At 40.2% G+C, this 15,177-nt stretch overlaps 1 protein-coding gene across 1 annotated transcript in view; it reads right to left on the bottom strand.

Moving 5' to 3' along the window:
* Window positions 1-7,020: 7,020 nt before the first annotated feature.
* MAN1A2 (mannosidase alpha class 1A member 2) overlaps window positions 7,021-15,177 on the bottom strand; it is a gene marked incomplete at both ends in the record, with an annotated part of 123,752 nt that continues 115,595 nt past the window's right edge. Inside the window, 2 exons of the mRNA XM_079544012.1 lie at window positions 7,021-7,153; window positions 10,429-10,544. Coding sequence (XP_079400138.1) covers window positions 7,021-7,153; window positions 10,429-10,544 — 249 coding nt within the window. The remainder of the gene's footprint in view (window positions 7,154-10,428; window positions 10,545-15,177) is intronic.

Raw genomic sequence — 15,177 nt, 5'->3', positions numbered from 1 at the left:
CTCGAGATTACCTGATTCTTCTTCTTCTTTATTGATAATTACACCTAATTTTCTTCTACCGTAAACAAATTCTTGTCATTACACAAGATTTATCCCAAGACCAGCATTTAGATAAATTCATGAATACATCTAGAAGTTTCCTTCTCTACTTTATACTTTGTTGTATCTTTGTTATCCAGTTTCTTTTTCACTGGGTAGCTCTACTGTTCAAAGTCATACTCAGGTTCATCAAGGTGCAGTATCGCATACATTACTGAAGATATATATGAAATGTACCATACATTCTTTACCTGGAAAGCAATTTATGTTGTAAAAAGTTCTGTATCTGCTTAATCTGAAAACTTTTGTCTTTGATATCCCCAAATTCTACATCTTCATTGAATTTTATTATTTTTTTTCCTCAAAATACATTTTGTAGGCTCAGACAGTTAAAGCAGAATCTCTTTCAGAGGGACACATGAATGCCAGGCATAATCTAGATGCCAAGTAGGAATGGGTCTATTTATCTGTATGAGCAAACCCACACAGTCTTCCTACACCTCACTCCTGAAACACAGTTGTGTGCAGGGTGTAGCAGCCAGCTGCATCTATCTCACACATCTTCTCTGGGACGTTTTCCTCCTGAAGCTTCAACATGGATTGGTGAAGAAATGGGCATGCAGACATATACTTTTGTGCTGTACAGTACAAAAAGTAATGTAATTCACATGGAACATCTAAATGATCCCAATTTCAACACCTTATACCATTATCTTAGGCAACAATTCATTCTTTCTGGTTTGCATCCTAACAGACATGCCTGTTGCCTGCAGCTACTTGTACAGTGGAAGCCATACAAGAAAGAAAACAGTGAAACTGTTGTTACACAACAACACGTGGTGCTTTTCTTCTTCCTCCCCGATTTCTTCCCCAAATTCTTACCTGTGAGGAGTTTGGTTGTATGAACAAATGCTCTCCTCAAACCCTTTCACATGGGAGTTTGCTCAGCCTCAAATATTTCTGACAAAAAAGACTTGCTCTTCAATTTAAAAAAAAAAGCAAAGCACACCACTACACCACTGCAAACCTTCAACATCAAACATCTCACATGCGAACTGGCACAAGAATACCTTCCTTTTCCAGGGCACACAGCACGTCTATGGCTTTGCACTGAGCAAACTGAACTCCCAGAGCTCCAAGATGAAGGCTAAAAATAACCCATTACGTATTAATTTCAGGATTTTAAAGTATGGCTAATTAATATGCATAGGCAAGGCAAGGCATGTGGTCTCCGGGAGGGAACACACACAGTCAGACTGCAAGGAAGAGGCTAGGGTGATATCCTGGCAGAGAGCCAAAGGAGAAATGAAAGAGAGAAGCTTGCTTTGATAAAGGAGGTGCAAAGACAGTGTTTCAGAAGAGGCAGAAGCAAAGGGATGAAGCACTTTGCTACTGAAGTGGCAGAGGCAACACAGTGCAACCACAAAGGACAGGATCCTGTTAGAAGAGCCACAAGTACAGTAAAAAAGCCTTTGGCACTTTCAGAAGTGGTATCGGAACAGCTAGAGAGCTTGTTGCTACTAAAGAAGGCGGCAGAGTTAGGGCTTGGTGGCTCAGACTGTGTGCCACAGACTGATTATGGAAATAATTTGACACAGTAGTGAAGGAGGACTCTGCATCTTGAGCCAGAAGCACCTTGCCAAGGTGGTGTACTGGGTATGGAGCACTGAACAAGATGCACAGGATGGCAGTCATGGCACACCGTGAAAACAAGGTACTGCACATGAGCAGTAGGGGTGATGTCAGACAGCAGGGATTATCTGCAGCTAATGTGAATCAGAAAGCAAATTTGGTTATTTACAGGTAGTTCCGGTGAATTAGGAGGTACAGGGGGAAATCAGTCACTTGGAGCAGATTTCCTTCATACCCATTTCCCTACAAACAACATTCATACAATTAAGACCTTCCTTTAAATGTAAGGACAAACTGACAAGTTAATTGCTGATTCACTGGCTATTTGTTATCATGAAAAGCAAGGTTTTCAACCAAATACAGGTTATTTAGTGCCACTGCTCATCTCCCTGTGTCTTCTGACCTGATCACTAAGGATCTTGAATATTTTAGTGATCCAAATGTAACAGAATGGTAGGAAGCTCAAAGTTTTGTGAGACTTGGTGGCTTTCACAGTGGCACACAGAAGTAGCCTCAAAATGTTGTAGGTTCAGTTACATTTTGAGAAAAACCTGAGCACTACAGTTACATGTTGAAAGGAAGGGATAGGAGGGTTTAATTCTGCAGTAGTAGGTTTTGATACATGCTCGAGGTGACAAAGTCCCCAGAAGAGCTGCAGGGGATTGAAAAGCTACAACACCAACCAGCTTGCGAAACAGGATGAGTTTCACAGTCCAGGGCTACAGCAGGTTGCTAGTGCAGGCAAAGGACACAAGACCAACTTTTTCACTTAAAGACATTCTTTATTCAATCTTTTTTTCGTTTTTTTTTTTATATACAATATTATTTTTAATCTGTAAAAAGTACATATGCAGGATTCCAGGTCAGAGGCAGCCAGAAGGTTTCCACATCAAAAGAAAGACTCTTGCCCTTTTGTTATTTTGGAGGAAAAGTAATCTGTCAAACAAAGCAAGAATAAAGGCAGAATGCAAAACCAACTTCCACCAAGCAATTAGGATTAAAGGCAACAATTCACCGTGATGAGCCAGGCTTTCTTTTTCGATTTCGGTGATTCTCAACTTTTCCAGGCAATTACAAAGCAGTTTGTCAGAGAGGGCCGACAGCCTTAGCAGCTAGTGTTGTTCATCTCTGCTACAGCTGTATGCACAGAACTTGCAACAGAGCTTTGGCTTCCTCTTTGTATGGCAACCCAAGCTCTTGAGTCAGAAGAACTGTTTCTCAGAATTCAAGGAGCAAAACAGGGAAGGCTTAGGCTAAACAGATCTCTGAGCTACAATGTGGATCAAGAGCTTGCTTGCATTTTTCTCTGGTAACAAGAAGCCTCTTTGTAATTTGTCCCCTTAAAAACACGGACTACTTAGTAATGTATGTAACAGGCACAATTTGCCAAAAGCCTGTTACTACAGCCCTGAGATGCAAGCTGCCTCGTCATTTTCTGTGGGTGCTAGATTACATTGTTGATCCTTTCAATGTTAATGCTATTATCTATTTCTCCATTCAAACAAGAAAGAGTCACATTATGAAGGTTTATAATACCATACATTTCCTCAGGGACAGAAGAGAGTATCAATGAGGACAGTTAGATACAGTTTAGTTATAAATCAATGAAACACATACTTTTAATCTTACAGGATGGTATTATAGGGAGCATGTAATTGCTTTCACTTTTCAAAACTCCAGATACTGGACATTCAAATATCGTAGAGCTCCAGGTGAGAATATCTCAGTGACTGAAAGGTAAAAAATGGTCATTTGCAAATTCGGAGTAGGGGGCTAAAGAAGCTTCAAAGATGTGAATGCCACAGGGAATTACACTATCTGCTTTTCTCCTTACTCCAGGTTACTCAGAATATTGCACGTTCTTTTTAAGCATTCCACTTTAAGGACCACGTTGTGCAGCAAAATGAACACCCAGTATATCAAAGGTTTTATTCTTAGAAGACAAGGCTAAGACATTCACTTCTGGACTGCAGGACACACAGAGCTCCACAGTGGCCAGTGCATAAATTTGGCTTCTGTCAGGCTGTAAAGTGTTAGAAAAAAATGTACTGCTGGCAGATCCTGACCAATAGGCAAGTTTGTGTCTTGGATTCAGAAAAGAACTCAGCATCCTTGTTTTGACTGCATGCAAACAGGATATTGACAATTCTGGGGTTTCCAGCCTCTTGCCCAAATCCAGTGTGCCAAAAATGTACATGATTTTCTGTCCTTTACTTCATCCTGTAAGAGGAGAAGGCATTGCAGAAATTGCTAAAATGGGACATCTACCAAAAGAAAATGAGGACTGTTTTGTTAGAGAATATGGTGCAAGACTCAGAAACAACTAGGACTAGAAAGCCATTTTGTGCTTAAATTCACACTCTACCTTCATGTAAGTATGTAAGACAGAAGCAACAGAATGAAAGTGGTAATACTCTACCCATACCTTATACACCCAAAGGGAAAACTGAGGGAAAACCCAGGGTCTGAACTGTGGGCCACACGTAATTCCATTAAGCAGATCAAAACCTACTTCTTTGTGAAGGACTCTGACTAAGGGCATGTCACTTAGACAGAAGTTTCCATATCTGTGCTTAGTGTCTACACATGCCTCAGTGAAAATCCATTATCTCCAAACTTTCCGCTTGCTCTAGATAATCTCAAGATGGAGAGATTTAAGAGTGACACAGCAGTAAGTCCATAAAACACATTATTCTGAATAGACGGAGATATCTATTTTGAATAGATGGAGATCTGTAGCTTCTGTAGGAAAAGGAAAGTTTGCCTTTTAAAGAACGCTGGAGTAGAAACTGACGAACTTTGGGCTAACTGGAAAACGAGAAACAAATATCCTTTATTTGGTACTTGCTGCTTGTCTACACAAAGAAGAAATAGCAGTACTGTACTGAGAAAAATTCCATCCCATAACATGAAATGGCTTAGGTCCTCAATTCAAGCATTCTTGTGGCAGTGAATTAACACACTGGGATTCAAGGAGAAATTAATCTGAATAGTAACTCTTCACATGAGGGGTGTGTTCACATGAGTTCACATGGGGGATGTGGCAGAGCACCCAATAATGGTAAGAAATTTGCTGTTTCTGGGACTCCGACAGAATTTTGTCTCTGAACAGACTGGCAGCCATTCTACATCTGCATTTATCAGGAGGTGTATGACGACAGCCTAGGATGGAAAGTGCCTTTTCTCTCACTCTTAAAAACAAAACAAAACAAAACAAAACAAGAGGAATCTATCTTCCTTATTTCTACTTGTTACTTAGAGAGATTTAAGAGAAATTAATTAATGTGCAACTAATAAGAAGAAACCATTTACTAAGATACTTCTCATTTAACAATTGCTTGAATCAGTATTATTTACTACATCAATTACTTTATCAGCTCTCAAATTATTTTTAAGATACTGCTGCAAATACAGTAACTAAGTAATTGGTATGAAGGCAAAAATGTTGGTATCAGATTGTTTTCTAAGGTCTGTGTCCTCCTCCTCTTAAACCAAAGTGACAGTCTGGAGGACAGAGTCTGATAGAAATAATCACTTGACCTAGGAAAAAATGCTATGTATAAATTACTGTCAAAAAGAAGTGAGGAAAAATACTATGGGAAATCCTATTTCAGTGTATAGTCAGAAAAATTACAATGTGATATTGGGAAAAGGTTTTTATATACGAAATTTCATATATAAACATTCTTAAGGGGGAGAGGGTATTCAGTCCCTCTAGACATGGTGCTGCACTGCTGTAGTTCACTAAAGACAATTCATTCACTCACTTGAGTTTGAAGACAATCAGAATTTTTGAAAGATTCAACCCATGCATAAATTAGGAGGGAAAGAAGCACCTCACTGCTCTTTTCCAGCACAAATGCCAGTCACCGTGGCAAACGGATGTGAGAGCTGTAAGGGGGAGTAAAAATAATTATGCAAGCTGTAAGGATTCTGGAACAACACTAAAAAAAAAAATATTGATCAATGAAGAGATACTTGAAAAGGCTAAATTTCCTTTAGCAAAAATTGTGAAGACTGCGGCTCAACTGATACTGTCCAGCCCAATTTCAAAGTATTTGAAATACTCCAGCCTTTGAGTACTCAAGGGAAAAAAAAAAAAAAAGGAAACAGCATCTCAATTCTTATCAACTAATTGAAGAGAATCTGCAGTTTCTTTTTCCACTCATGTGTAAGAGATGTTGTTTTCAAAGACAATCACGTTGGCTTTGCACTGTTGCAGGTCACCCAAACGGAAAGGAGTTTTCTAGACTAAATCAAAGGCAGTTCTTGGCTTCTGTCATACACAGAAATATGGTAAGATAGGATTTCAAACCTTCAAATAAGGTTCTGTGAATATTACCCAAAGAGTGAAATTAATGTTCAGGAAAAATCCAAATTGCATGGAAAAACATAAAACAACAAACTCCTGCTGCTTAGCTGAAGGGGAGCACTTTTAAATGTCGTATCCTGTACCTTGCTATATAAGTTATGAGACTGTTCTCAAGTTTTTATCTTTGCAAACTTGGCTAGAATAAATAAGAAAAACAAGAAAATGTGGACTTCCCACGTGATGGGATTTACGAAGAAAGAACTCTTAGTCTCTTATCCCACCCCAGTGTTATGCTCCACACTCTAACCACAACTTGCAAAATGAGCTAAGCCTTTGTTGTTGACAGCAAACTACAAACCAAATGCTTATTCATTGCTTTTTTGAGTGTGAGCACACAACACAGAACCTTCAACACTGCTTTGAAAAGGAAAATGAGAAAGTAATAGTTCTTATAGTTTAGTTTTTATAGTTTGAAGGCCCCAAGAATGGCTGCCAGTCTGGGCAAACTGATGTTCCTTAGAAAATTCAGACAGGTACAGAAAAAAATTCAAATCCTGATGCTGCTGGTGCAGTGATGTTGCTTTTTGTTGTTGCTTTGTTCATGCCATCATCAAACAAAAAGAAAAAGAAAAAGAATCAAAGTATTTGGAACCCACCCGAACTGAAGAGATGACTGGTATGCTGTGCCTTAAAACAGCCAACAGCAGCAGCTGCAAGTTCCTGTCCCTAAACAGGAAAGGCTCTTCTTCCTCATGCTGCTGCATTATTTTAGACAGTAGATTCCATTTCTTGCTAGGGTTCAAAGCACTTGAAGTCTCTGTCCTGCAAATACCACACCTGTGTTTTGGTCATATATAAAACAGAACTTTGTTTCAGTTTTATTCATCTATATGTCGAAGAGCTTTGTTTCTCACGCCTGTACTTGACTCAGAGGTCAAGATTTATCAAGTGTCCATCTCCTCTCCTGCTTAAAGTCTCAGTTGATCCATGTAAACAAAACAGCTGAAAAGTCTCTCTTCCTCTTCTTAGAGCTGATTTTATCGATAAGCAGGATTTCCTGAAAGTGTGGTGTTTGCTAAATGTAAAACAGGCAGGGGATGAGCTTCTGTGTTAAAAACCCAGTTGTCTAATGGGAGAAGGTCATCGTTGGAGAAAAGCAGATACAAATACCTAGATATCAAAACAGAGAAGAAAAATGGTGGGTATTAAAGTTGAGCAACAGACACTGGGGCACCATAGCAGCTGCATGCCCCACCAGTCAACAGCTAAAGCCATAAACAAGTTATTTGCTTTCAGTCTTTTTATAGCACTCACACAACTTTCCCCATTATAATGATCTGAAGAGTCATTTTTATCACAGGCAAGCCCTACAATGAAAAACTTGTTACAAAGACAGCATTTTAATTTTTCCAAGTAACTTCTGTTTTTCAAGACTCCTTTCCAAGGTGTATAATATAATACAGACATCAAGACATCAAGCACAAGGATTTTGGAGGCTGGGGAGCAGAGCAGAAGTAGGCAAAAAACTGGTTTCAATTGAGCAAACCCACTTGGAAAAGACTATTTCATTCAAATCAAATCAAATATTCAGAGGAAGCAGAGAAGAAGCCACTAAGCCATGCCAGATATTTGATTTGTCATCACCATGCGGGGCAGTCATCAGCAGCTTCTGGTAGGAGGAAATGTGCCAATATGCTTGCAGAGAAGATCCATAAATGTTGTATATTAAAAAGCAACACAGTGCAAATAAAGCATGTAATGATGTTACATTTCTGGACATATGTGTAAAGATTCTCTCTTGTTTCCTTTTCTCTTAATACACAATTTTGAATGTGGTTATGCTATCATTGTAAGAGGACACTGGCAGCAGAGATCTTTGTAAAGTCTTCCGAACTCAAATGCTATAATTCCAAAGGCAGTTCCCTTCTTCCAGAAAACCTGATTGTGTTCATGCAAGCTAAGCTTAACATCACTGCGATATAGGACCTCTCAACTTCTGTTTCAGCCTGATTTCCTACTATTCCACCAACGTGAGGTCTTGCAGCACGGGACAAGGAAGAGTTGTCACTCCCATCAGTGGGCTTTGTCACACCCAGAATGTGAGTTCTGTATATTCCCACTGTCTACAGTCAAATGTCACTGCTTATCCTTCAGAATATCCAGTTACTGAGTGAAACACCAGTGAACTTTCAGATTTCCTTTTGATGAAAGATCTAGACAGGATTCTGACAATACTTCAAAGGTCAGTCCTGTCACCACAGAAGCCCCACAGGAGCAGACTTCATCCTCTCTCTGATTTGGCTTTTATAGGTAGATGGATGACACAGAATCAGCTCCTCAAGAAGCTCTGTGTAACTAGCAGGACATGTTTGAAATGTTGCCTCTCTTTGGGAGTATAGCTGTAGAAAATTAACTCAAAGGAGTAAATAAATAAATATAATTAACAAAGATGACAGAAGAAAGAGGCTCACTTTCTTTTTGTAATGATAATAAAGGGAAACAAAGTACTGTGACCATTGAGAGGAGTCTGGTAGGGATTATTCAACTGCAGGACACAATGGCCATATCCTTCTCTCAGATGTGATGAACTTGGAGTCCTTTCACACAAGTGAGACACGTCATGGTGCCTGAAGTATGCATCACCTCTGCGACTGTCAGGATCTATTTTTTCCCTGGGAGCATTTTGAGCTCCCAGTAACTCAAACAAATCTTCTCAGTCAGAAACTGTCGCTAAAACCCAGTAAGTACTGTAAAATAACAAAAATTATTACTATTTTTAATAACAGAAAATAACCACTTCACTCTGAAAAACCGACAAGCCATACTAGGCTGATACATTATCACAATTTTTGTTTTTGTTGTTGTTCTTCATATCACTGAGTTGTAAAGACTGAAAGTCCTCACTGCTGACAGGTTTTTGCAATAACTTATGTACTTTCTCTTTGTATGGCAACCTCTGACTGATCACCGGAGGCAATGAGTCAGCCTTGGGAGCACAGGTGAAGGCAATTCAGCTGTACTGCCAAGAGTGGAGCCTGGCTCCACCTCTCTTAGACCTATTTAAGAGATGGTTACCAGTGGGGAAGGATCTCTTCTGGAGATCCACTCTGCTGGAGTTTTGTATGTGAGCCCAGGATACAGGTATGCTTTCTATCCTCTTTTTAACAAAATCTGCTTTGCCTAACTCTCTTGTTTATTTTGTAATTATAACATCTTAATATTCATTGATTATACACTCCTTCTATCACATGTTGGCATGGATACTTAAGCAGAGACAACAGACTTCTAATAGCATCTCTAGCCACGTTCATACTGCCAAGTAGCTTCTGTCCATGGAAATAACCAATGTTCTGCAAACTGTTATGCAGAAGTGAAAAAGGAGTAGGGAATAATAGCCAGTTCAGGCACTTTTCTTCCAAAAGTAGACAATTCACAAGATTTCAGGAAGATACCCTACATTAAACAATGATAGATCTCAATGCTAGAAGTGCATTACCATGTTCACTGATATAACTGTCAAGAAATAATCACACCCTGGAGATACTGCTTTATGGGTGAAACCCCAGTGTGATCACAACTGTGAGACAAAAGACTGCTCTCGACAGCAAGTTTGCATCATAATGGAAGAGATGAGTAGCAATGATAAGCTGGCTCAGGCCTAAAAAGTGATCTCTTAATAATAGACTTCTTTACATATTCTTAACTTTATATGTATTTCTTACTGTAAGCAACAACTCCATAAGTTAAAGGTGGTTAAATGTTCTAGCATAGTACAGAATAACTTTTTTTTTGTTATCAAAAAGAAACTTCAGACACTTTACCTTGAACTAACTATACAATAGAGTGCATGAGTCTCTGCATAACTGACTGAAGATGTTCTGCTGACTTGACTGAATTAAAAAAACATTTTAAATATTCTAAAATTGGAAGTACATAAAAGACTATAAAATATGCCTGATATTCTTGCTTCCAACAAAAAACATTCTAGAAAGGCATGCTGTAGGAGAAGTACAGAAAAATAATTCAAGGGCACAGAGGATGTTTTTTCAAATTTACTCCATTGCAGTGGCACATACAGGAGAAATAGGTTCTACAGTAGCAGAGTATATATAGCACACACTCCTATAAAATAGGTCACTGCATCTAAAAAATGTCTTTTACAAAGAGTGTTTTCTAAAAAGGAGATACTTTCCCTATTGTGATGCCAGAAATCAAATTAAAGTCTCAAAAATGAACACTCCCTCAGCATAAGCTTGTTGTATTAGAAAATCTATTTGTATTTTCTTCTGGGAAAATAGGCTAACCTTGGACCTGAAAGCTGGGGGAAACAAAAAAAAAGACCAAACCACCCTGGAAATGACAAGAGATTATTTGTTTAGTCAACATATTCTTGTAAAAACACATGCTAGCTTTTACAGGAACATACAAGAGTGAAAACAGCTTACTTCAATGTTTCAGCAAGGAAAAAGCTCTGCTGTACGTCGTCATATGTAGGAGATGATGAGTAGACATCCTTGACGCCAGAGAAGCCACCACTAACTCGGCAATACTTGTCAATTGCCTGCAAAAAGGGAGGTTAAAAAAAGGCAATTCAATTGTAAAATAAAATTTGAAAACACCAAAATAACAGGATTGATCAATAAAGGAGGAAATTCTTTCCACTCTTTAGTTATGTCAGATGATGATGTGGATTGGGAAAATAAATAAATAAGGACTGAACACATAGAAAAGTAAAATTCTTCCAAGGCTACTAACGACATTTGGCAAACAACTAGAAGCTAGAAAAAGGTATTCTGGGGAAGAATTTCCTAGTTACTCACTGTTCGCTGATATTGATGGGAGCACACAGCCTCAGCAGACTTCAACTTTAAGCTTGCATAGCTGCTTGTATGTAACATTGTGCAGAACATTCATTGCTCAATTAAGATAACATGGGCTATGGGGAGTGTAGGAAGATGACAAACACTCCTGGATTTTGCAGCTGGGAGAGTTTGAAGAGTTACAGGACTGTGATTTGTAACTAGTCACAGGGACTTGCTGAAGTTAGGGATTAAATACAGTACTAATATTTAGGGAAGCACTGATTTCATCTTACATACTCTTCCAGCTACCTCTTCCTCCATACAATTCCATCTCCTGTAAATGCTTCTCTCTTTTCCCCCTTATACAGTTGAAACACAAGTCAGCTCGTGTGCCAGACTTCAAAGCAGTTCTTTATGTTTAAAGCATCAACTTTAAACCAATCAGCATTTCAGGCAGAGAGGGGCCAATGGATTCTGGATTCACAAACCAGCGTGCTAAATTAGCTCCAACACAGTGCAGGAAAAATCATGCTGGAAGAGGAGGAGACAGGGAAGAATGCATAAGTAGTGCAGAGCAGCTCCTTACACTCATCATTTGGCTGACAAACATAATCTTACAGCATGCCAGGATATTAGCTGCTAAAACCAGCCCCAAAGCTATGACAGTGAAATGATTTGCAGATTGTTTCTGCCTCCCTGCTGTTTTGGTGGTATGTCCTCAGCAGATAACTGCTCTTTTAACAGTTTCATATGGGGACAGAAAAGGTAGAGTGATGAAGGAAACTGCTCAGCTTAGGCGATCTGTCATTACCAACTACTGAACACAGCTCCCTGTACTTCAGTAATCTATGATTTGGCCCATTAGTTTGCATGAAGCTTCTCTCCACACAGCTCTAGGCCTGGATTTCCTTTGTTTCTGAGCAAGTGTAATTCACGATGTATTTCCTTATTTTAAGTGAAGCTTCCTGTAGTTTTGGATGGAAACATTTCCTTTCGGTTACAATTCTGCCATCATCAAACTGTGCTCAGATAGGAGAATCTTGCCCAGGAGAACCTCACAATGTTCAGTAAATCCGAAGTCAAGGTCTTGTACCTGGGTGAAGGCAACATGCAATATGAATTCAAGCTGGAGGACGAAAGGATTGAGTACAGCCCTGCTGAAAAGGACCTGGGGGCATGGGAGGATGGGGAGCTGGACATGAGCCAGTCACGTGCCCTCACAGCCCAGAAAGCCGACTGTATTTTGGGCTGCATCAAAGGAAGTGTGGCCAGCAGGGTGATGGAGGTGATCCTGCTCTTCTATTCTGTGCTGGCAAGACCTCACCTGGAGTACTGTGTCCAGATGTGGAGTCTTCAGTAGAGGAGAGATGTGGACCTGTTGGAGCATGTCCAGAGAAGGGCCACAAAAATGATTCACAGAATGGAACACCTCTCCTACAACAACAGGCTGAGAGAGAGCTGGGGTTGTTCAGCCTGGAGAAGGCTCTGAGAAGACCTTATAGTGGACTTTTAATATCTTAAGGGACAGCTACAGGTAAGAAATGGGACAGACTCTTCAGCAGGGTCTGTATGGTGACAGAGCAAAGGGGAATGGTTTCAAGCTTAAAGAGGGGAGATTTAGGTTGTGTATGAGGAAAAAGATTTTTACAATGAGAGTGGTAAGGCACTGGAACAGGTTGCCCAGAAATGTGATCGATGCCCATCCCTAGAGACTTCCAAGGTCATGCTGGAACAGGCCCTGGGCAACCTGATCTAACTGTGCATGTCTCTGTTCATTGCAGGACAGTTGGGCTAGATGGCCCTCAGAGATCCCTTCCAAGTCTAAGGATTCTATGATTCTATGTTCAGGCCTTTTATACCACACCCTTTAACCTGATATTGACAGCTCAATAATTATATCAGGTACCAAAGCAGGGGGTTCTGATCTATCAGAGGGATAGAATCAGGGTCCCATTCACCATGAAAATTGAGGTGTTTTATAATTTCTGATGGCCATGTCCCAATTACTTGCCGTGTTACCATTCCTTCCCCTTCTAATAATCTTTCCCATGGTGCGAGCAGTCTGCACAGTTTTGGCCCAACTTGCACTTCCCAAGGCCATCTTACTATGTGGGTTCCAGGTTCTAAATTCTTATGGGCAACAAGCAGAACACTGCATATTGTTCCAACTTGGGATTTCAATCGTATATCATTTCCCTTAATTTGGATCCTCTACGGTGAGCCCCAAGTTGTTTGTAACATGCAGGGTGCTGAGTCTGCCATCTCTGAGTCTTTCATTCATGTCTCTCAGCATTTTGTGCAGTCTCTTAGACCACCCCTGCAAGGACTGAGAATCGGACTTCTGAGTGGCCCTTAGAATGCTATTATACTGCTATACCAGGCCTGCTCCCATCAGATTGCAAGGCAGATGGAACCACCATTTGATGTTGTTTTCCTCAGCCCACTTTCGTACTGTTGTTCACTGGTCACTTTGGATGACTTGAGGAGTCCTTATGCTACCATTCATTTAGTTATTACCTTGATTTGCTCAGGCTTGATTTGCTTTTAGCACTGGATAGTCCTGCACTAATCCACTTACTGTGTCAACGTAGTTCAAGACACATCTGGCCCTTTCAGATTGAGGGAGGGGGCCTACGTAGAAGACCTGCAATCTGTACAAGGGATGATGCCCTTCAGTGTGATGCACTGTTGTTTCTGGCAAAGGACTCAGTTGTACCCTGGAGTATGCTTCTCATTCTTGACACGCCTGGACAATATCTGACATTCGAATGGGCAGCCCCCATGCTTTCACTGCTTCCCATGTTGTCTCCTGTCCAGTAGATCACAACTTCTTATGTAGTGATGGGGCAATGTTATCTGCTGGCAGACCTGGCCACCTTATCTGAGCCGATGTATTGGTCCGACATTCCCTGGCGATTGCATGGGCATATACTGTTTGTTGCCACATTCCAGATATCAGACCACATGTCTCTGCCTCAGGTTGGTTGAACATGGATAGTCTGATCCTGAGCAGCTCACTGAGCAATCCAAACTGCAAGTCCTCAGAAGACTGCCTATCTATCTGTGCAGATGTACAATGCACACTCAGTTCCTGGGTTATAATCAAGCTATACCTTTCTTCTGCTCCATGCCAAAACTGAGATCAGTAACCAATTGGCGCGCAGGATAGAACACTGATGCTGCCACAAACCCCAACGAAACCCTTCCCAGTTTATGTGTACATCTAATTCAGCAGACAGGGTGAGATCAAATACACAGAATGACTCTCAAAGTGTCCTCACAGATGGCTTCCCTCATACCTTGCTCCCAGATGCAGTTCTGGAGCTCTACCATAGAATTCCATAAGCCACTATGGGTGGGTGTATCTGTTTTATTAGGTCACATCAGTTCACAGGCTACCATAATCCACTGAATTAAGGAATGATTTTCCTCTTTGTGTACAACAGTGGTATATAGCCTTTGCCTAAGTGCTGGCTGTGTCATGATAGAGGCCAGTTTGAAATTTCTCATTTATCATGACACTTTTGGCTCCCATATCTCATAGTCTCAACAGCCAGGCCAGGATACTTTCCCTTGACCTTTGCTGGAATCACTGGACCAAGTCCACCAATTCAGTAGCCGTATACGGGCATGCAGTAAATGCATCATAGATTGGGGAAGAAGCCACTCTTTGGGTGGTACCTCCTTAGGTCTTTCTTGGATTTTCTTGTTGTTTTTTTGTTTTGTTTTGTTTTTTTAATGACTACTGGCTGAATTTCTAGAGGATTCAGTTCCACCAGAGCCTCTAGTTCAGATTTTTTAGAATTCTCTTTTCCAACATTGTCAGGGCCATAGGGGTCTGACTGCTCAGGGTCCTCTTCATTCGTGAGAAGCAAGGCCCTGATAAGGCCCAATCACTGGTTCAGGCCAAGACATAATGGCTCCCATACACTCAACAAAACAATGCTAGTTTTTAATTTTTACCGCACCTTAGATCACATGGAAGTTCTAGAGGACTGGAAGAGTATCAAAGGAATGCTATTATCCAGAAGCAAGCTGACTGGATAAATATAAGATAGCAGATCTAAAGTTCCAAACAATTTTGGAAACACAAATAAATGCATATAAAAGAACAAGAGGACAGCTGACACTGGTAAGTATGGTTTTTACAGAAACCATCATTCTTAGCAAACTTGTAGACTTCAAAGAATCAAAGTAGTAAAGTAGTAAAAAGTAGTAAAGGAAACTGCAAAGGTATAAGAAATGTTTTTAAAGCAATTGAGATTGTATCATAACACATAATGATAAGAAGAAAATATCACTATACCTTACCAATATCTTTTTCTTAATTAAAAGTGACCAACAGTGATTTAACAGTGAACTGGAAATGCGGACCCATCACTGGATAGGTTG

The sequence above is a fragment of the Tetrao urogallus genome (assembly GCF_951394365.1).
Source record: "Tetrao urogallus genome assembly, chromosome: 1".
NCBI lineage: Eukaryota > Metazoa > Chordata > Aves > Galliformes > Phasianidae > Tetrao > Tetrao urogallus.
The sequence above is the reverse complement of the archived record's forward strand: the minus strand, read 5'-3'. Positions and strand labels throughout refer to the sequence as shown.